We start from the raw sequence: 22,534 nt of genomic DNA on the forward strand, positions 1-22,534 counted from the left end.
ATGTAAGGTTCATGGCCTTGGCATCAGAAATGCGTTTATGGAGCTTTATTTACAGTAATTCAAACTTATATCGACTAAAAATCTAAATCTGCATATTCTCATTTTTTTTTGAAAATGAGAAATATTTGCTTTGTTTAAAGTCATTAATTATGGAATCTAAAGCTTGTCCGTGAAATAATATTGCATATACAGGTAGTGAGTGTAGACCTTCTTCTGCACAAACTTTCATTTTTTCCCTCTGTCTCCTGCAGGCTCAGAGTGTCACTGTTAATTCTGTCATCAGCACTTGAAGCACACTGAAAGAGCACCACACACACAGCAGACGTGTAACACACCATCATCATGATCACCTCAGAGCTGCCAGTGCTACAGTGAGTCCTGCTTCACTTCCACATACACACACTACAACTCAGAGTTCAACTAAAACCATATTAGATGAAAACCTTCAACATAAAACACTTGAAATTAGCTGAAGTACTAGAATTACTAAAGCATGTTATAAATATTCACTGGTGTTCAGAAGTTTGGGATCAGTACGATTTTTTTAATCTTTTTTAAAGAAGTATCTCATGGTCATCAAGGCTTCATTTATTTGATCAAAAATTGCATTCGGAAAAACAGTTGGTGTTGTTTACATGTGTGTGTACTGTGTTTATATGTACATAATAAATATACTCTACACATATACATGTATATTTAAGAAATGTATATGTGATATATAATATATACCTATAAATACATGTAAATATTTCTTACATACATGTATGTATGTGGAATTGTGTATTTATGTAAACTAGAATTATAACTGAAAATATAAAAATGAAAGTTAATTTACACAATATTAATAAAAAATATAATAGCAAAAGAAATAAATAATAATAAATACCACTGGTCTAAGTTAAACAACAATGTCATCTTTTATGTTAGATGACTGATCACAGTAAATTTCTGAAAAATTATAAACATTCTGTGTGACAAACAATTACTTCAATAGTTAATAAATAGCTCTTTAAATAATAGAGTAAATGAAATAATCACAATGAAAGTTTGAGAAGATATTGTAGGTATGATATGGATATGGTGACTTTTTAAGTATAAAACAAAAAACTAAACAACAAAATATGATTAGATATGGTTATGAGACATAAAACATAATACATACACTTAAAATGTATTTGATACTATTTTAATGATTAGAATGAAGCTTGCAAGTATTTAGTGTGCTTCATCAGATGTGGACACACTTTCATCGGATGACTCAGAATGTTTTTCCTCGCAGGGACTCGGGTGAGTCGGGTCAGGACACAGTGAGTCTCAGTATGAGTATGAGTGAGCTAGACGACCCTGGAGATGGAAAGAGCAAGAAGAAGAGAGGCCGGCCTGGCAGACCACCTGTATGCCTCACACGAAAACGATTTCCTTGTTATAACACAAAAACAGATTATTCATGATTCAACTTAGCATTTTTACTCCCCCTGACTCCAGGCACCCAACAAGAAGCCACGGAAGTCCCCTTTAGAAAAGTGCCCGATGGGAGTCCAGCGGGGGCGGAAGGCCAATGGAATGGCCCAGCAGAATGGCGAGGGCGATCCTGTCACACTGTTTGAAGTGGTCAAACAGGGAAAGAGCGCTATGCAGGTATCAAACACAGACCAAATCAGAGGAGAAAACTGATCACCTTATGCATCACAATGCAAATTTGCTAAAACTTTTTATAGGTACCTCATGTCAATATTATTTCGCATGGGTGTTAATGCATTTGGTGAGCATTGATTATAATGAAAATGAAATTTGACCCCACAAAGAATGCAAATGCTATGGATGTAGTGAGACTAAAACTCAAATTGGTCAAAAGTGACAGTGACGGCATTTATAATGTTACAAAGCAATTCTATTTCAAATTAATGCTGTTCTTTTGAACTTTCTATTTATCAAATAATCTTGAAAAAAAAAAATAGAATGGTTTTCACAATATTAAGCAAAGTGTCTGTTTTCAACTTTAATAATAATAATAATAATACTTTTTTTCTTGAGGAATAAATTGTACTTTATTATAACAGAAAACAGTTATTTAAATTGTAATGCTATTCCATAATAATATTTCACAGCTTTGATGAGCCTAAGAGAGTACTTAAAAAAAAAAAACATCATACTGACCCCAAACCTTGGAACAGTAGTGTATAATTAACTCCCTGCATACCTTAACACATTAATTTTAAAGGGGTTATATGATGCTTTTTAAAAGATCAGTATTTGGTGTAACAGAATATGTTGACATGCTTTAATGTTAAAAAAACAGATTATTTTTCAAGTACTGTACATTATTGTAGGTCCTCCATGCTCCGCCTCTCTCAAACTAGTCATTTTCGACAAAGTCCCTCCTTCTGACAAGAGCTGTCTGTTCTGATTGGCCAGCTGACCCAGTGCACTGTGATTGGCCGAACAGCCCAAGAACTTGTTGGAAATGTAACGCCCCTTACCATAATCTTGAGAATTATTTTTCAAAATAAATGTAAAGACACTTAAAAATGTCCTTAGTTTTGCCATCAGTTCAAGCCTGAAAGAAGAACAGAGTGGCGTGACAGACACGGTGATGAAGCTTGTATGTGTTTGCAGTACACAAGCTACAGAAGACAGCTGACTCCCTCTCTCTCACAGTGCACGCACACATACACGACACAAAACTCTTGACTTTTTTCAGTGTGAAATGTATATCTGGTGTCCAAATGTTTCAGATCAGGAGCAGATGTTGAATATGTAAGCGCTGGAGGTGTGCAGTTATGACATCCACCATGTCAGACTCACTTAATAACTCTCAAAGCCAGATTGTTCTGCTACAGGAAAGAGTGTTGAGCGACCCGTCCACTGTGTTTATGTAAGTAGTGACACAGTTGTCCATGACTCTTTCAGTCGGTTGTTGATGATTGGATTGAGTCATACAAGCAAGACAGAGATTTAGCACTTCTGGACCTCATTAACTTCTTCATCCAGTGCTCTGGCTGTAAAGGTACAAATACCTCATGCTCATTAATATAATTAATCAATCACTAATAGTAATAATGTTTTATTCATAATAGTAGTGATCACTGGCTGTCCTTCATTTCAGGCACCGTAAGGATCGAAATGTTTCGCAACATGCAGAATGCAGAAATTATTCGCAAAATGACAGAAGAGTTTGACGAGGTATCATTTCTGATGAGTTTACAAAGTCTTATGTAGGAAATTAACCTTTGATCTCTGGTCTGAGTGGGTCATTTCTTTTGTGTTTTAATTCAGGACAGTGGCGATTACCCCTTGACCATTTCTGGCCCGTTGTGGAAGAAGTTTCGCTACAACTTCTGTGAGTTCATCTGCGTCCTGATCCGCCAGTGCCAGTACAGCATCATCTATGATGAGTACATGATGGACACGGTCATCTCTCTGTTGACGGGCCTGTCGGACTCACAGGTTCGAGCCTTCAGACACACCAGCACTCTAGCAGGTAAACCTACATTTGTAATGAGAACTACATTATTAATCTGTTGTCTACAAAAAAAGGTCTCCCTGTGGTTTTCTACCACAATAGAATTTCTGTGGTTTCATATTTAAAAGCAAAGAGTCGAAGATAGCATCAAAATTAGTATTGTATTTTTTTGTGTTGTATCATTTTAAATTGTTGTTATTATTAAGTGACATGACGTGACATTCAGCCAAGTATGGTGACCCATACTCAGAATTTGTGCTCTGCATTTAACCCATCCAAAGTGTACACACACAGAGCAGTGAACACACACACACTGTGAACACACACCCAGAGCAGTGGGCAGCCATTTACTGCTATGGGGAGCAGTTGGGGGTTCGATACCTTGCTCAAGGGCACCTAAGTTGTGGTATTGAAGGTGGAGAGAGAACTGCACATGCACTACCCCCACCCACAATTCCTGCCGGCCCGGGACTTGAACTCACAACCTTTCAATTAGGAGTCCAACTCTCTAACCATTAGGCCACGACTTCCCACCAGTACTTGTTTGTTAAGTACTTGTTTTTTAATGTTACAGACTAGTAATATTAATACCACTGCTATATATTTTTTAATTGGTTTATTTTTTATAGTTTTAGTGCTGTCAAACGATTAATCACAATTAATTGCATCCAAAAATTTCTGTTTACAATATGTGTGTGTGAACTGTGTATATTTATTATGTACATATAAATACACACACATTCATGTATCTATTTAGCAAAAATATGTTACGTTTATTTATTAAATATATTTGTTAATCTTAAAGTCGCGATTAATTGCATCCAAAATAAGTTTTTGTTTGCATAATATATATGTGTGTTTGTGTGTGTGTGCACTAATAATTATATTTAATGTATAAACGTAACATTTTTCTTATGTACATGCATAAACAAAACCTTTTATTTTGGATGCGATTAATCGCGATTAATCATTTGACATCACTACATTTAATTAAGTACACATTTTAATAATAATAAAAGTAACAATAAAATTATTAAGATTACTGAATACTTTTTTTTTACAATTCAATAAATATTAACACTATAGTTTATCAATTTCTTTAAAATAGGTTTGTTTAATTTGTGTAATTTATACAAATAAAATATTTACTAACAATAATAAAAATGTACCAAATATAAATAATTTTTATAATCCTAGAGGATTTCATAAAAACAACGTGCATCTGACCTGAGAGTGAAGTAGAGAGAGAGAGATGTTTTCAGATTCTGTTTAAAAATTACAAATAAGTTTGCACATCCCTGTCCTTTGTTGCTTTGCCCTCAGCCATGAAGCTCATGACAGCTCTGGTGAACGTAGCTCTGAATCTGAGCATTAACCAGGACAACACACAGAGACAGTATGAAGCCGAACGCAACAAAATGGTGGGAAAGAGAGCCAATGAGAAGCTTGAACTCCTACTTCAAAGAAGGAAAGAGGTATCAGTTCCTAATCACTCTTATCTTACTCCATCTTAAATTCATTTGTAGAGGCCTACCGGTACATTTAATTCTATGCACAGAACTTCACAAATCTGCAGATTTCCTCAGAAATTAAATGTGTTTCCTTCAGAAATTCCTACACATATTTCACAAAATTCAGTGGCTTTGCAGAAAATTTGAAATACATTTGCAGCTTTTATCAGTCATTCAATTGCTGATCATTCACTTATATGAACCATCTTTCTCACCAGCTTCAAGAAAACCAAGATGAAATCGAAAACATGATGAACTCGATCTTCAAGGGAATCTTTGTTCATCGTTATAGGTGATCAGAGTTGTTTACCTTCACAATAATAGTGCAATAGTAGCTGTGGACATCTGGCCTCATCTTCTTTGTGACTGGCAGGGATGCAATAGCTGAAATCAGAGCGATTTGTATAGAGGAGATCGGTGTGTGGATGAAAATGTACAGCGATGCCTTCCTGAATGACAGCTACCTGAAGTACGTCGGCTGGACCTTGCATGATCGGGTATGCCGTCCGCACATAAACCCTGTAATATTTCATTTTCAGTTTATTAATATCAGCATCCTCCATTTCCAGCAAGGCGAAGTGCGCTTGAAGTGTTTGAAAGCCTTACAAAACCTCTACACAAACCGCGAACTGTTTCCAAAACTCGAGCTCTTCACAAACCGTTTCAAGGTAAGAACGCAGTCTAGGAGAGGTTATCGCAGTTCTCTGAATGTGTTCCCCACGTAGATGATGATCAAATCTCCTCACAGGATCGTATCGTGTCTATGACGCTGGATAAAGAGTATGATGTGGCTGTGGAGGCCATCAGACTGGTCACGCTGATCCTTCAGTGAGTGAAGCTCAGATGCTATCAGATGCTGAGTGTACCTACAGTCTGGATGCTCTCCTCCATCAAATGTTCTTCATTTGTTCAGGGGTAGTGAGGACGCTTTGTCTAATGAGGACTGTGAGAATGTCTATCATCTGGTGTACTCCGCTCACAGGCCTGTGGCAGTGGCTGCTGGGGAGTTCCTACATCGAAAGTGAGCCAGCTGATAGCATTTCTCTGTAAAATATAGGTTTTGAATATTTATCTCTGTGGATTTTATTTTATTTTATTTTGATTTAACTTTATTTAATTTTCATGAAATATATATATATAATTTAATAACTTTTATTTTCTACTCTGTCATATGTAGGTTGTTTAGCAGACATGATCCTCAGGCGGAGGAAGCTCTGGCCAAACGCCGAGGCAGGAGCAGCCCGAACGGAAACCTTATCCGCATGCTGGTGCTCTTCTTTTTGGAGAGCGAGGTAATGCCTCAAGTGATGATCAGGCACTAGAGAATTATGAATGAGAATGGAGAATTATGATAAGTTGGCACAATGTTTGTCTCCTGAGGTGGCATCAGAATCTAGCAGGTTTCATTAATGTAGGTCTGAATCTCTTGTGAGTGTATGTGTAAGTGTATGTGTGTTTGTGTTTCCAGCTGCATGAACATGCTGCCTATCTAGTGGACAGTTTGTGGGAGAGCTCTCAGGAGCTGCTGAAGGACTGGGAGTGCATGACCGAACTGCTGCTGGAGGAGCCGGTGCAGGGCGAGGAGGGTACGGACTCCCCCAGAGGGGTTTTACCATAGCGGTTCATAATAGATAGAAACCATAGGAGAGACAGGGGCTAGTTGTTGTTTTTTTTTCAAAAAGGTTTTGAGTAAAAAACTAGTTTTGTAAGCTGGTTTTAAACACATTGCTTAATTACGCTTCGCTGTTTCATGAATTGTTTTATGTTCCAAATTTGGTTTGTTTAAATGGAGCTGTAAAACAGGGCTCGAGGGACAGTGCCTTGCTGAGATTAACTCTAACCAAACACACCCAAAGAAGTTAATCAAGGTGTTTCGGAATTGCTTGCCAATTACGGGGAGATGGGTTAAATTAGGTACTAAAGGCCCCCCAGGACTAGAGTTGAAGAGATGTGCTATAAAGCCTAGAGGAGGATGAAGCCTATATAGTATGAAAACAAGCTATGCTGTGTTTTATGAACTGTATCTTTTTAATGAAGCAGTCATTTTTTTTTAATCCATAATTTGAAGTTTAAAGTCTGTTCAATGGTTTGGGGTCACTAAGATTATTATTTAATTGTTTTCGTTTTAAATAAATGTATACTGTTACTCATCAGTGATTCTTTATATTAATCAAAAGTGACAGTAAAGACATTGCAAATCAAATTTTTTTTTTTACAAAATATTAAACAGCACAACTGTTTACAGCATTGATAATACAATGAAATGTATCTTGAGCACCAAATCGCATTAAAATGATTTCTGAAGGATCATGTGACACTGAAGACTGGAGTAATGACAGCTTTGCATCACAGGAGTAAATTACATTTTATAATATACTGAAATAGAAAACAGTTATTTGCAATTGAAATGGTTAACACTTTATTTCAATGTGTCCTTGTTACACGTTACATGTACTTACTATTATAATAACAATAAATGATGCATAAATACATGCAAGTAGCCCTAATCCTAACCCTAACCCTAAATATATTGTAAGTTCATGTAGTTAATTAATATTACTTTGTACTTAAATGTATAATTACACTGTAACAGGGACACTTTAAAATAAAGTGTAACCTTAAAATTATATTTTACAGTAGTTCTGTTTTTATTGTTTATGATCGAATTAATGCAGCGTTGGTGACCATGAGAGACTTTCCTGAAGAAAAAAAAAAAAGTATCCTCCCCAGACTTATGAATGTTGAATATGGAGTAAAAAAAGTAAAAAGAGACGGGGCCGTCTCCCCTATTATCTCCTCTATCTGTGAGCTATTTTTTAGTCAGAAAAGTGTCACACATCTACTCTTACCCTGTCCTGTACGGCTACATGTATGCATCTGCAACACAAGCACATGTCTTTGTCTCTGGCTCTGTTTGTCTTGTCTCAGTGCTGTCAGACAGGCAGGAGAGTGCTCTGATTGAGCTAACCGTCTGTACCATTCGTCAGGCGGCAGAGGCCCATCCGCCTGTGGGGAGAGGGACTGGGAAAAGGGTAAGGCCTTTACTTGACAAGCTACAGTATGTGGCTAAAATATCTGCATCATTTTATTATAAAACAGTATTTGTGTTCATCAGTACTTAGTTTAGTATATCTTGTTGAGCAGGTCTTAACAGCGAAGGAAAGGAAGACGCAGATTGATGACAAAAACAAATTAACAGAGCACTTCATCATGGCTCTTCCCATGTTACTCTCAAAAGTAAGAAGAAATGTGTTCTGTTTTCAAGCTCGCATACATCATAACCGGGTCAGTCTTAAGTTGATAAACCCGTTTTCCACTCAAAGTACCAGACAGATGCAGAGAAAGTAGCCAACCTCCTACAGATCCCGCAGTTCTTTGACCTGGACGTGTACAGTGCTGGGAGGATGGAGAAGGTAAGCAGTTTCTCCAGAGGGATCTCTATAAATGCTAAATGTTAGCTGATGGATGAATTTGAATATTCCAGCACTTGGACGCATTGCTGAAGCAGATCAAGTTTGTGGTGGAGAAGCACACGGACACGGAGGTGCTGGAGGCCTGCAGTAAGACCTACAGCATCCTGTGCAGCGAGGACTTCACCATCATGAACCGCGTGGACATCGGCCGCAGTCAGCTCATCGATGAACTAGCCGACCGCTTCAACCACTCGGTGGAGGAGCTGCTGCAGGCGGTGAGGGCAGATTTAGAGAGATGGTTTGTTATAGGATCACATTCATTGCAAAAGATATGCAGAAAGCACTTTAACAATGAGCAGACAGCTTTTTAAAAACGGATACTTTGTCATATAAGCCTTTATGCAGTTTTTTTTTTGTAACATTGCATTTCTTTTCCAAACTTTATTGTGACCACAGCTGTTAATAAGATCAAAAAAAAAAAAAAATGTCCATATGAACCACTTGTATTTCAAATATTGTCAATAAAAATACCTATTTTGTATTTATTATTATTTTTTTTTTTTTTTGCAATTAGTGAGTTGAATTTAACAAGATCGGTGAGTAACATATTTTTTGAGCTGGTTCTTTTTAATCAGCTGATTGATCCAATTTACAGATTGGACTAAAAGATTCTTTCACAAATTAAATATCTGGAATAATCTGGATTTCTTGTATGGCTTCAGAATAATTATATATATAAACTAAGGACTCCGTAGAAAAGTTTAGAGTAAAAAAAAAAACTTTTTTTAAAGAATGTTTAAAAAAATACAGTAAAAATACAAATTCTATTTAATAATAAATATTATATTTAATAATAAATAAATGCATCCAACATATTTTAAATGTTTATATAAATACATAAATACATTGCATACATGCATGTAAAAATATAAATATTTTACAATTAATATTGTACCTACATTATTAATAATTTTTATTAAACATGAAAATACATATTTGGATATACAAATATCATATTTGGGGGTCTGTGACAAAAGATTGAAAACATCTGATATACACCTTTATTTTCTTTGGTTTTTAGTTGAACTATCCCTTTTCTGAGCTTTATTCATTGTTCCCTCTGCTCTGAGGCTGTTATTAGCTGAGGTAGAGATTGTCAATAGTTATGTATGATTCATAGAATTGTGTAGCCGTCGCTGATAAAACATTTCTGAATGTCTGCCTCATTAACAGGGGGAAGAGGCGGATGATGACGACATCTACAACGTTCTCTCCACTCTCAAGAAACTCACAGCCTTTCACAAGTACGCTGCAGTCTTGTTAAATCACTGCAAATGCGAGTCATTGAGTGCTAATGAACAAGCAATGTGTTTGTCTCTCTTCTCATCTTCTCCATCAGTGCTCATGACTTGACCAGATGGGATTTGTTTGGGAACTGCTACAGGTTGCTAAGGACAGGAATAGAGCAGGGCTCTATGCCAGAGCAGGTGCGTCTGTTTCAGATATGAGACGAGGGAATCTCATGAAGCCTGTCAAGAACATGTCCTGGTCACATTTCAAACCAAAAATTAAAGGAACGTTATATTAGAGAGAAATTATATTAAGAAAAAGATATGAAAGGAAATTGTTATTTATATTCCATCGTTTTCATGACAGTTCACATTTCTGTAAAACTAGAAAAAAAGCTGTATTATTCAAATGAAGTACACAATTTGGTGCTATAAAAATACTGTTAAAACGTTAATATTGAGAAATTCTATTACAATTTAAAAGATATCTTTTTTTTGAATATCTTTCAATTTGTAATCTTATATTGAATGTGTGAGTATAATTTAGTCTTCAGTGTCACATGATCCTTTAGAAATCATTCTAATATGCTGCTTTGGTGCTCAAGTAACATTTTTTTTAATACGTCATGGAAGAATGTGCTGCAGAATGTTTTTATTGCTTTTTTTACAGTATTGAAAATTGAAAACAAAATATTTTTTTATTAAAGAGAAAGAAAAAGAAGGTGGCATTGGATATCATTATACAGTTTTGTAGCATTTAAAAAGTTAGTATCATTTTGTTACATTTGCAAAAAATATTCCAGATAAACAAAATAACACTTTTCAGCATTTTCTTACATTTGATTTTGTTCCTGTTTTGTGAGATTAACCTTATCATTGAAGATGTTTTCAGGTGACACGGCAGCGTTGATTTCATGTCGATACTAAGATAAGTGTTTGATTGTGTTTTGTAGATCGCAGTACAGGCTCTTCAGTGTTCTCATTACTCCATACTGTGGCAACTTGTGAAGATCACAGAAGGAGCTCCATCCAAGGTATGTTAAGTTAGGCAATGCAACCTGAAATACACTGCACAGTTTCATTATGGGCTGTTCATCGACCCACTCACAATACATTTGTGATCTCATCCTAGATTGAATGTGACTAGGCTGAACAACAAGCATGTTCATTAACCGATTAATGCAACTTTCAACCATAAAGCATAAATATTGTCTTTAATTTCAGGATGATCTCCTAGCACTTCGCAGGGTTGTCAAGTCTTTTCTAGCTGTGTGCCAGCAGTGTTTATCAAACATCAACACGCCGGTTAAAGAGCAGGTGAGCTCCTTCATTAGGCCTTTCTTTCAGGAAAGATGTGCCTATGCTACTGTTGTTTCACTTCCCCATCCCTTCCTCCAGGCGTTCATGCTGCTCTGCGATCTGCTGATGATCTTCAGTCACCAGCTCACCACAGGCTCCAGGGAGGGTCTGCAACCTCTGGTCTTCAACCCAGACAGCAGCCTACAGAATGAGCTGCTCAACTTCATCCTAGACCATGTGTTCATAGACCAGGATGATGAGAATCAGAGTATAGGTGAGCCTAGAGATGATATTAATCACATAAAATGTATGTTTAAGTTATGCTTATATTGTATTTACTGGCATTAACAGTAATGATAATAATGATTTCTATTTGGAGACATTTGCACATTTGTGCATACACACAGTGAATGTTAAATCACTGTTTTGACGTGTTGAAGTTAGTGTTTTCATGTTTGTTACCCAGAGGGTGATGAGGAGGATGAAGCTAACAAGATTGAGGCCTTACACAAGAGGAGAAACCTTCTAGCTGCCTTCAGCAAGCTCATCATTTATGACATAATAGACATGCCAGCCGCGGCAGACATCTTCAAACACTACATGAGGGTAAAATAACCAGTTATCCCCTAAACTAATCTACAGAGAATGGCTGCCTCCAAAACTGCATTTGAAATCAGGCAATGTGATTTAAGCACCTATATTACCAGAAACTGGCATTTTTAAATGCTTCTAGCAAACGTTACTGCTGTAACCTCATAGTGAGTATTATGAGGCACCCAAACATGCCTCATCTTGCTCACTCAATGCCGGTGGATATATATAGTATACTGTGCTGCCATCTCCAAAACGCATTCTAGGTTGGTTCTTACATTTGTTTTTGTCACACTGCCGAACTTATTGTAAACTGTGTGTAGTACTACAACGATTATGGAGACATTATCAAGGAGACTCTAAGTAAGACCAGACAGACGGACAAGATACTGTGTGCCAAGACGCTCATCTTGAGCTTACAGCAGGTGAGAGGACACATGATATCTGCATTATCATTTCAGATCTTGATAATTCTACTAATCCTGGTATTCTTCTGTTCTTCAGCTCTTTAATGAGCTGATCCAGGATCAGGGGCCTAACTTGGACAGGACCTCATCTCACGTGAGTGGCATTAAGGAATTGGCCCGACGCTTTGCCCTCACCTTTGGCTTGGACCAGATCAAGACCAGAGAGGCTGTGGCCACACTGCACAAGTAACTTCTCTCTCATATTTGAATTAATACTCATCGAGCACCATTGGACAGCATCTTCATTCTACCAATATTCTCACAAATATTTTTTGCTGTATTCAGAGATGGTATTGAGTTTGCCTTCAAGTATCAGAATCCTAAAGGACCAGAGTATCCCCCTCCAAATCTGGCCTTCCTGGAGGTTCTCTGTGAATTCTCCTCGAAGCTTCTTCGCCAAGACAAGAAAACAGTGTAAGTTAGTGTGAGGTGGACTGTTTTATTTAGCAAAGGTTGGTCTAATGTGTTTTTTTGGGGGGGCTCATGGGCTTGAACTTCTGACTTGATTTAGTGAAAAGAGATTCTGACTATACACTAAAACATCATGTAATCCTTCACTGTGCAACATTTTATTTTCTTTGGATGGATCCTTTGTATATAATATAAAAATGTATATAAATAACGAGTGCAAATATATATACACAGCCATTTATGTTAATGTTTGTTTTTTGTTTTTTAATGGAGACTATTATGCTCATTAAGTCTATATTTCTTTAATGCAAATACAGGAAAAAAATATTAATAGTGTGAAATGTTATTACAATTTCAAAAATTGGTTTCCTGCTTTAATATACTTTAAAGTATAATTTATTGCTGTGTGAATTCTCCAAGACTGAATACTCCAGTCTTCACTCTTCAGTGTCACATGATCCTTCAGAAATCATTCTAAAATGCTGATTTATTGTCAGTGTTGAAACTGTTGTGCTGCTTAATATATTTTTTTTTAACCTGTGATACTTTTTTCTTTGATTCTTCGATAAGAAGTTTAAAAAGAACAACATTTATACAAAATAGTAATCTTTTCTAACAATATAAGTCTATCACTTTTTATTCATTTAACACATCCTTGCTGAATAAAATAACTAATTTCTTTTTTTTTTTAAAGAAACAAAGAAAGGAAACACAGGAATACAATATATTTTAAAGAATAATAAAATAGAAAACTGTATTATAAATTGTAATAATAATTCACAATTTTTTTTAAATTTTATTATTCATCAAATAAATAGTCTTAATGAGCATTTGAAGCATATCTTTAAAAAAAACATCTTACTGATGCCTAAAATTTGAAAGGCAGCGTATATATTTCAATTATTAGCAATTAAACAAAACTAATCTGTTTGTATTTGTGTGCTCTCTCAGGCACTCGTATCTGGAAAAGTTCATGACTGAGCAGATGATGGAGAGGCGGGAAGACATCTGGCTGCCGCTCATCTCCTACAGGAACTCTCTGCTGACGGGTGGAGATGAAGATCGTATGTCCATCACCAGCGGCGGCAGCAGCAGCAAAGCTGGATCCATACGGAGCAAGAAGGGCCGTCCACCCATTCACAAGAAACGCATCGAGGGTGAGGATGCCAGTAGATGTAATCATACTGATATGAGACGGGAGGCCCGTGGGTTGCTTCAGTTGACCGAGATGCCTAAAAGTAAGCAGTCATGGGCTGTTTTGTGTGTGGTGTCGTGGTTCTGCAGAAGAGAGTGTGGAGAGCTCATGGATGATGAGGAATGACACCCTACAGACTCCCAGAGCCCTGCAGACACCCCAGCTCACCTCCACCGTGCTCCGAGAAAACCCTCGGCAAGCTGCGGAGCACCTCCCTGAGCAGAACTCTGAGCCCGGCTCTGAATCCGACTATGTTCATAAGTAAGTGAACCCTTATGCAACACCTCCATTTAAAACCATTTTGCTAATCTTGTATTTAATTTCAGATTTATTTCAATGAACAATCTTTAATAGTTTTGCTTTTAGTGAACAGGAAGAACACTGTAGTATGTGGATTGAATGACAGGTTTTTTCTCTCGGTCAGTCCTCAGATGCAGATGTCCTGGCTCGGCCAGCAGAAGATGGAGGAGGTGAACAGGAAAGAACGCACAGCCGTCAACTACATGAAGGCCCGTAGCGGAGGCGTACGACAGACTGTGTATGTGGAGAAAGACATGTGGGATGTTTGACACGAGGAACGAGCTGTAGTTAATGTTACTTTGGTGTCTTTAATCTAGACGTGGTCTTATGGAGGACGACGCAGAGCCCATCTTTGAGGATGTCATGATGTCGTCACGAGGTCAGCTGGAAGACATGAGTGAGGAATTCGAGGACACCATGGTCATTGATCTGGTAAACAGATGATCCGAGTGCTTACGTAATTAAATATACTGAAGATAGAGATTCCAAATCACATGATGTTAAATCCTCTGCAGCCTCCATCCAGGAACAGACGGGAGAGAGCAGAGCTAAGACCGGACTTCTTTGACTCTGCAGCCATGATTGAGGATGAGTCGGTAAGAATGAATCGCCAACGCTTTAACTTATTATATAAATATAAAATTGGGTGGTGTTAGCGCAGTGGATAAGACACACGTCTGTGGTGTGGGAGACCCGGGTTCGAATCCACTGTGAGACACCAATGTGTCCCTGAGCAAGACACTTAACCCCTAGTTGCTCCAGAGGCGTGCGACCTCTGACATATATAGCAATTGTAAGTCGCTTTGGATAAAAGCATCAGATAAATGTAAATAAAATTACACTGCCCTGTATTGCCCAAAAATAGTGGCTGTTTTGCTCTAGAACATCACACTTTCTCATAAAAAATTACATTTAATTTTAATCAGAAAAATCACAATTAGATATATCCCCCAAAGCATACAGCCCTAATTATAAACGGATGTTATCTTTCCCCCAGGGTTTCACAATGCCCATGTTCTGAGGTGCCACAACAGATGGAACAAGAGTTTGAAGTGATTAAAGGGCTGAAGAGACATTCACATAAGAGTGAAAGCACTGGTGTCCAGGTTCAGTCATTCTGAAGCAACCTCTCCACAAACCCTCAAACATCCTCTTTTAGCAAACGCTTTTATTCATCCAGAGATTATGTGAACAGATGCAGTCCAGTCAGGTCACATATGGTGAGTTTTTCTGTCGAACAAATTCTTTGTCAGCTCATTAGAATCGCACTGGATGGGATTTACCTTGTGGTACAGATTTAACATGTAAGAATGTACGGTCCTCCCATATGTTCAAGATGTACATATTTGTGTTTATCCATCCTTCTGTGTGTATGCCCTGTACAGTTAGATTATGAAGTCGCTTTTACTATCAGGTCAACGAACAGATTCTTCCTGCCAAAACGAGCAGTCATCCATGTTGGTCAATCTTCAATCGATCTAAACCTCAGTAGTCATAATCATTGTAAACGATGCAGGAGGGTGGGAAACGTTTGGTCAGTGTTACAAATGCAGTTAATATTGTCAGAAAGCCAAAAATCTCTGTGACAGTTGTCCTGATGGTGCATTACACTACATATTGTGTATCTTGGCTTGCAGAAGCATTTGAATGGTCAGTATTTTATTTCCAGTAGATTTAGTTTAAATGCGGTGAGGTTTATTTGTGTGAAACGTCTATACGGGAGGGTTTTCGTCAGTTGCTCTTGTCCGGGTCAAGTGTGTCGAGTCAGGCCCGTTCAAGTATCGCCTCCGTGTAAGTGCTTTATGGTCCTGTGCTATCAAAAAGTGAAATGTTATATGATCATCATTATTATTATTCCCCACCCCGAGCCCCGGTTAGTTTTGCTAGTGTACCTGTAAATTGTACATTTTCAATATAAAATGGTTTTCTTTTGTACAACCTAGAAATTATGTACCACTTTCCCTTTTAATGGAAAACTGTTCTAAAACTTTTCTTCAGTGACCTTATGGAAAACTCACTTTTACAGAAAAAAAAACAAAATTAAATATGTAATCATGAACCGTGGGAGTGTTTTATTGATTTGTGGCGTAATGCGAATGAGTGGGAATAAGTAACAACGAACCAAGTGGAAAAACATGGCATTCTCTCAAATCGAACCAGAGATATTGTCATAAAATGAGTGTTGAGATGAGATTTATAAGGGAATGTTAGCATGTTTTTTCCAGGGGTTGGCCTGTTTCTTGCTTGCGAGCACCTCAAGGTCTCTACAGATCCTCTTGCGTGTGGTCGAGGGCTGAATGATGTCATCCACGAAGCCTGTGAAATACACGAGTTATTATTTAGCGATAATACACAAACAGCAGCAGAAGCGAGCTGACTTGTACTGCACATGTTGAGCAAGCAAGCGCTGTGAAGATCATGTGATGCACCTCTGACCGCTGCGGGGAAGGGATTGGCAAACTTCTCCACATATTCAGCTTCAGCCTCGGCTTGATTCTCCTTTCCTCTGAAGATGATTTGAACAGCTCCCTTAAAAAAAAATTCATATGTATTACTATATAGCACATTTCGGAAAGGTTATAGGGTTTCACAAATCCTGACCAATCAATTTTCATGATCTGTCCAGCTATTGTGAAGACAGGATGGATTTTTTTTTGTTTACGCAGCTTCCTTGACAAAATGTAATTCTTGATAATTATTTATTCTAAATGTTAAGAATATTCTGTTCAATAGTTTTTCCTCTCATCAAGGCTACAGAATATAAGATTTTTAAAAAGTAATGTTTTGAAATAGTTACAATTTAAAATAACTGTTTTCTATAATATACATTTAATAATGTAATTTGTTCCTTTGGTGAATTATCCTTCAGAAATCACTGCAATATGGTTCTATATTTGGTATTCAACAAACATTTCTTATTATTAACTATGAATGTTGAAAACAGCTTTTGCTGCTTGATACTGTAATTTTTGTGGAAACTGTGATGCACTGCATTACTTGTTGATCAAGTGACAGTAAAGACATATGTTACAAAAGATTGATTTCAAATACACTTTCAAACAAACCTGATAAAAATGATCCAGGTTTGAAAAAAGCAGTGCAACCGTTTTCAACATGGATTATAATAAATTATTCTTGAGCGCCAAATGATTTCTGAATCATCATGTGAACGTAATGATGCTGAAAATTTAGCTTTGCCATCACAAAAATTTTAATATATTCATACAGATATATATATATTCATACAGATATATATATATATATATATATATATAATGTATAAACACATACACAAATTTGGAGTCATTAAGATTATCACCAAGACTTAAAAAAAAAAAAAAAAAAAATTATATATATATATATATATATATATATATATATATATATATATATATATATATATATATATATATATATATATATATATATATATATATATATATATATATATATATATATATATAATTATTATTATTTTTTTTTAAGTCTTGGTGATAATCTTAATGACTCCAAATTTGTGTGTGTGTATGTGTTTATACATTATATAAGGTTAAATATAAGGTTAATTCAATGGAAAATCAATGTGCATCTTTGTCCTTTGGTGTCACTATTGGACACACAGCAGAAATATTTATAGTTTGTACTTTAAACAGTCAACATGTGATATGATCATACTATCCAGACTCTACGTCAGCAGCTCCTGTTACTCAACTCAAAGCGAGAGCCAATCATAGTGATCACTGCTGCTGCACTGGACTAAAGCTCTCTGAACACGAACACGTCTGTCTTGTGGTTACACAGACGCTTTTATTAGGGACTGCTGGAACTCATTTATTTCTATGGGAAGGGACCAGTTTTGATATCTGTATTTATTTAGCCATGTCACTAGATTCAGCACATTTATCTTTAGGTTTACCTTCGCACCCATGACTGCGACCTCAGCACTTGGCCAGGCATAGTTGACGTCTCCTCTCAGATGTTTAGAACTCATCACATCATAAGCACCTCCGTAAGCCTGGAGACAGAACATACGTTATTCAGCATACAAGACAGTTAGAACCACACACACACACACACACATCATTCTGCCCCTTACCTTTCTGGTGATCACAGTGATTTTGGGAACAGTGGCCTCTGCGAAAGCATAGAGCAGTTTGGCTCCGTGTCTGATGATGCCTCCGTACTCCTGAGCTGTGCCTGTGGAAACAGAGCGTTCTCTCAGTGTCTTATTTAAAAAAGAAACACATGAAAAAAAAACAGTAAAGTTAAGGTTAGGATAGCGAAAGTTTCTAGACACCTGGCAGGAATCCAGGCACATCCACAAATGTGATGATGGGAATGTTGAAGGCATCACAGAAACGAACAAAGCGAGCCCCTTTAACAGATGAATTTATGTCCAAACAGCCTGAAGACACATGGAAAATGACATCAAACATCACTGTGAAACTACTGTGAAATGTATCCATGAAATATGAAATTGTATATATAATGTGCCAATTAACATTAAGGTTGGGGTAAAAAAAAATAAAAATAAAAAAAACATGGAAGAATTATTGAAAGAAGTCTCTTATGCTTAGTGCATTGTTAAATACAATAAAAAATACGGTAAAAACAATAATATTGTGAACACATTCCAAGTCATTTTATGTTGTTGTTTTTTTTTGGATTTTAACATTTTAATATGTATTTATTTTATTTATGCAGTGGTAAATCTGAATTTTCAGCAGCCATTACTCCAGTCTTCATTGTTACATGATCCTTTGGAAATCATTTTTATATGCTTATTTGGTGCTCAAGAAATATTTATTATCATTAATGAAAATGTGATACTTTTTGTTTTTTCAGGATGCTTTGATACACAGAAAGTTCAGCATTCACTTAGTCTTTACTGTCACTGTTGACATATTTAATGTCTTTGCTGAATTAAAACTATTAAAACAACAATGCGTAATAACCTCAAACTTATGATATTAATAGAATCTAGTCACCCACCAGATGCCACTTTAGGCTGGTTTCCCACTATGCCTACTGTCCGCCCATTCATCCTGGCAAAGCCCACCACAATATTTTTGGCGTAGTTGGGCATAATCTCAAAGAATTCTCTCTCATCTGCTATCTGTAAGAGTGAGATGACAATCACAAGAACTGTGTGATGAGTTTTTACCTGACCTATCGGAATCATTTAAGTCTAGTTAACTAAAGAGTACATACACTATGAACAATGTCCAGCATGTCATAGGCTTTTGTGCTTTCAAAAGGAACAATAGTGTCCAAACCAGGAACCAGCCGGTCACTGAGGAAAATACATTGACATGAAAACACTAGCCGAGATAATTTGACTGATAAAGAAAAAAGAAATGTTGTTTTTTGTGTTTCTCACTGAGGATCATGGCACTCAGTGACCGGAGCTGGATCTTTGTTGCTCAGTGGGAGAAAGTTAAAAAAGTCTCGCAAGTTCAGAAGGGCATCTATGTCATTCTCAAAGGCCCGATGAGCAACACCTAAAGGAAAACAAAAGGAAATATTCAGTCAGATTTAAAATTCCACACATCGTCTCAAAACACATTCAGATGTAAGCGCAGGCTTTAGAAATAGACCCACCTGACACAGTGGTGTGGGTTTTTGCTCCTCCCAGCTCTTCCTGGGTAACATCCTCATTTGTTACAGACTTTACCACATCTGGACCTGTGATAAACAGATAGGAGGTGTCCTGCGAGCACAGGTCATTTCATGAAAAACCAGCGTGCCATCAGGGAACAAATAACCTACATTTAATTCAATGTGCATTTATACTCTTAACTTGTATTTTCTTACCTTCACCATAAAAGTGAAGTCTGTCAGAGCAGGCGAGTACACGGCACCACCAGCACACGGGCCCATGATGAGAGAGATCTGAGGAACTACGCCGGAGGCCGTCACATTCCGCTGAAGAACAAATACACCAGTGTCCAGAGTTAGTCCCGGATCACATACACTAGCAGTCAAACGCTTTTAAACAGTGAGATTTTTAGATTTTTAAAGAATTCACTTCTGCTCACCAAGCCTGCATTTGTTTGATCCAAAATATAGCAAAAGCAGTAATATTGTGAAATATTTTTACTACTTAAAATAACTGCTTTCTATCTGAAAATGTGTTACTCCTGTTATCAAAGCTACATTTTCAGCATCATTAGTCCAGTATTCAGAGTCACATGATCCTTCAGGCATCATTCTAATATACTGATTTGCGGTTCTAGAAATATTTTTTATTTTTATTACCAATTTTTAGAAGAGCGGAGTACATTTTTTCACGATTCTTTGGAAAAATCCAGTTTTCAATGACAAAAATAAATGTTTTTTGGATGCAAATCAGTATGTTAGAATTATTTCTGAAGGATCATGTGAGACTGAACACTTGAGTAATTATGCAAAAAATTCAGCTTTGAAAATCACAGGCACAAACTACATTTAAAAATATATTAAATAGAAAACATTATTTTAACATTATTTTAAAATATTTCTAAATTTTACTGTACTATTTGGATCAAATAAATGCAGGCCTGGGGAGCAGGAGAGACTTCTTAAAAAAAACATGAAAAACCTTACTGTTCAAAAACTTTTGACTGCTAGTCTACACTATTATTGAAATGTTTGGGGTCAGTAAGATTTTTTTTTTTTTTTTAAGAAATTAATACTTTAAGACATTTTTGGTTACAAAATAATTTGATTTCAAATCAATGTTTTTCTTTTGAATTTTCTATTCATTAAATATAAAAAAAAAACGTGATTTCCACACACAAAAAAGTGTATGCAGCACATACAGGATCACAGTAATAAATAGTAATTTAAAATAATCTGAAATATTTGAATTGTAACATTACTGAAACTATATTACTGTATTTTTTATCAAATAAATTCAGTCTTGGTGAGGGACTTTCATAAACTTAATTCCAAAAACTACCCCAAACTTTTGATTGGTAGTGTATATGTCAAATGTATAGCTGTGTTAAACCATTCAGTTTACCAAGAAAATGTCAGCATATCCTGCGAGGGACTCTACCCCTTCCTGAATGCGTGCTCCACCAGAGTCATTCAGACCAATTACTGGAGCTCCCACCATCATCGCCTGGTCCATGACCTGCGAATCCAATTGCAGAATTTTGAAAGAAATCTTACTGTTTGACAGCATTATGCCTGTGATTTAAACCAAACGACTTTAGTCCGGTCCAAAAAACACTCAGCAACCAACCTCACCTTGCAGATCTTCTGAGCGTGAGCTCCTGATAAACTGCCTCCAAACACTGTGAAGTCCTGAGAAAAAGCAGAGCATTTCACTCGACAAAGCCTAACTAAGATATTAAAATAAAATATTTAATAACCTCATACCGACATTCGAAAGCTAAAAAAAAAATCATACCTGGCTGAAAACATACACCAGTCTGCCATTGATCCGTCCCTGTCCGGTCACTACACTGTCTCCTGGGTACTGAACACACAGGTGCGTGTAAAACACTTGTAAGTTTACAAAATTAGTGACTGATTGGGCCCCACTCTGTAAGTTCGCCCCCTAGTGGACCCCAGTCTCCTGGTTAAGTATTACTTTGAAAATATTTGCTTAATAAGATGGTTTTTTTTATGTTTGAAACTCTCTTTGTCCTTTTCATAGATGGATCTATAAGATGCAATAGACGAGGTTGTATCTGCACCCATTCGAGAGCATTTAACGGTTTTATTATGTAGATTATTTTAGATGAGAGGTGGAGGTCTCATACCTTATTATGATCTGCTTCCATGCCAAAGTCAGAACAGCGATGCTCCACAAACATGTCATACTCCACAAACGAGTCCTGGTCCAACAGGAGCTCCAGTCTCTCTCGTGCTGTCAGTTTACCCTGCGCACAGGATTTCACAGCTCTTCTTTTAGTCTGCTGTGCTTTCACTCGTGTAATGTCAGCTGCATTCATTCTCCAGTAAGTTGTCAGAACTTACCCTTTTGTGCTGGGCAGATACCCTCAGCTGTCCTCCTCCTGCAAGCGCTGCCTTTCGTTTCTTCTCGATTCTCTCCTGCACTGACAGATGGCTGACCGAGTAGCATCTTGCATTTTGCAGGACTTTCGACTGGGTAAGTGCCCCAGCGTACTGAATTTGACCTACACTTTTAAAAGAACATTTCAGCCCGTGTAACAGTCCCAGGCTACTTCGCATTAACGTGTAGGTCGCCATCTCTGCTACACTGAGGGCACGGGATTTTGTGGGAAAAAAACATGTCGTTGTCTTCAGCCAATCACAAACGAGCACCTACTTTTTACAGCCAATCATCACTCGGCTAGCGAAGCGGGCGTGAGCGAGTGATCCAATCATCAAAGAGGATGTGTGTAGTAAAGCGAACTTTATATATGTAGTCCCTACTAATGTCAACCATGATAAACTACAGTTCCCAACAGTTAGTAATTTTGCATACACACACTTACTTAGTCAAAAGTCACAATAATTTAAAAACAAATATAGAGACGTAAAAGCAGAACAAACATCGACAGCATTTAACGAGAGAAAGTACTTCTTTAACTCAGAGTTTAACCCTAGATGCAGCCATGCAGCACAGAGCCTGTCCTCGCA

At 37.0% G+C, this 22,534-nt stretch overlaps 2 protein-coding genes across 2 annotated transcripts; one reads left to right on the top strand and one right to left on the bottom strand.

The window, feature by feature from the left end:
* The first annotated feature begins 342 nt into the window (after positions 1-342).
* On the top strand, positions 343-14,960 carry stag1a (STAG1 cohesin complex component a). Its single transcript, XM_026206674.1, has 33 exons — positions 343-371; positions 1,280-1,394; positions 1,486-1,638; positions 2,911-3,007; positions 3,107-3,183; positions 3,277-3,481; positions 4,787-4,938; positions 5,193-5,266; positions 5,348-5,471; positions 5,544-5,642; positions 5,723-5,802; positions 5,888-5,995; positions 6,152-6,266; positions 6,443-6,560; positions 7,903-8,006; positions 8,119-8,211; positions 8,298-8,387; positions 8,459-8,662; positions 9,621-9,691; positions 9,787-9,874; positions 10,630-10,710; positions 10,901-10,993; positions 11,075-11,249; positions 11,442-11,581; positions 11,890-11,991; positions 12,071-12,219; positions 12,319-12,447; positions 13,396-13,601; positions 13,729-13,900; positions 14,064-14,177; positions 14,257-14,371; positions 14,455-14,535; positions 14,937-14,960. The coding sequence occupies exons 1-33, from the start codon at positions 343-345 to the stop codon at positions 14,958-14,960; spliced, it is 3,777 nt and encodes a 1,258-aa protein (XP_026062459.1).
* Positions 14,961-15,986: 1,026 nt separating this feature from the next.
* pccb (propionyl-CoA carboxylase subunit beta) lies at positions 15,987-22,312 on the bottom strand. The gene is made up of 15 exons (XM_026206675.1): positions 21,908-22,312; positions 21,691-21,810; positions 21,336-21,404; positions 21,173-21,229; positions 20,943-21,056; positions 19,754-19,864; positions 19,541-19,649; positions 19,320-19,440; positions 19,151-19,232; positions 18,932-19,055; positions 18,237-18,344; positions 18,036-18,136; positions 17,856-17,954; positions 16,369-16,468; positions 15,987-16,255 (listed from the first exon to the last, which is right to left on the bottom strand). Exons 1-15 carry the CDS (start codon positions 22,139-22,141, stop codon positions 16,134-16,136), a joined length of 1,671 nt encoding a protein of 556 aa, XP_026062460.1. The 5' UTR covers positions 22,142-22,312; the 3' UTR covers positions 15,987-16,133.
* Between the last annotated feature and the right edge of the window lie 222 nt (positions 22,313-22,534).

Source organism: Carassius auratus, chromosome 27 (genome assembly GCF_003368295.1).
Source record: "Carassius auratus strain Wakin chromosome 27, ASM336829v1, whole genome shotgun sequence".
NCBI classification, from domain to species: Eukaryota; Metazoa; Chordata; class Actinopteri; order Cypriniformes; family Cyprinidae; genus Carassius; species Carassius auratus.

Excerpts from the sequence above, each read along its gene's own strand:
- stag1a (XM_026206674.1), top strand. The coding sequence starts at position 343 with ATGATCACCTCAGAGCTGCCAGTGCTACA. Across the intron at positions 6,561-7,902 it reads GCCGGTGCAGGGCGAGGAGG|TGCTGTCAGACAGGCAGGAG; the intron begins GTACGGACTCCC and ends GTCTTGTCTCAG. Across the intron at positions 12,448-13,395 it reads CGCCAAGACAAGAAAACAGT|GCACTCGTATCTGGAAAAGT; the intron begins GTAAGTTAGTGT and ends GTGCTCTCTCAG.
- pccb (XM_026206675.1), bottom strand. The coding sequence starts at position 22,141 with ATGGCGACCTACACGTTAATGCGAAGTAGCCTGGGACTGTTACACGGG. Across the intron at positions 21,405-21,690 it reads TGGAAGCAGATCATAATAAG|TACCCAGGAGACAGTGTAGT; the intron begins GTATGAGACCTC and ends CTGTGTGTTCAG. Across the intron at positions 19,865-20,942 it reads GATATGCTGACATTTTCTTG|CGGAATGTGACGGCCTCCGG; the intron begins GTAAACTGAATG and ends TTTGTTCTTCAG.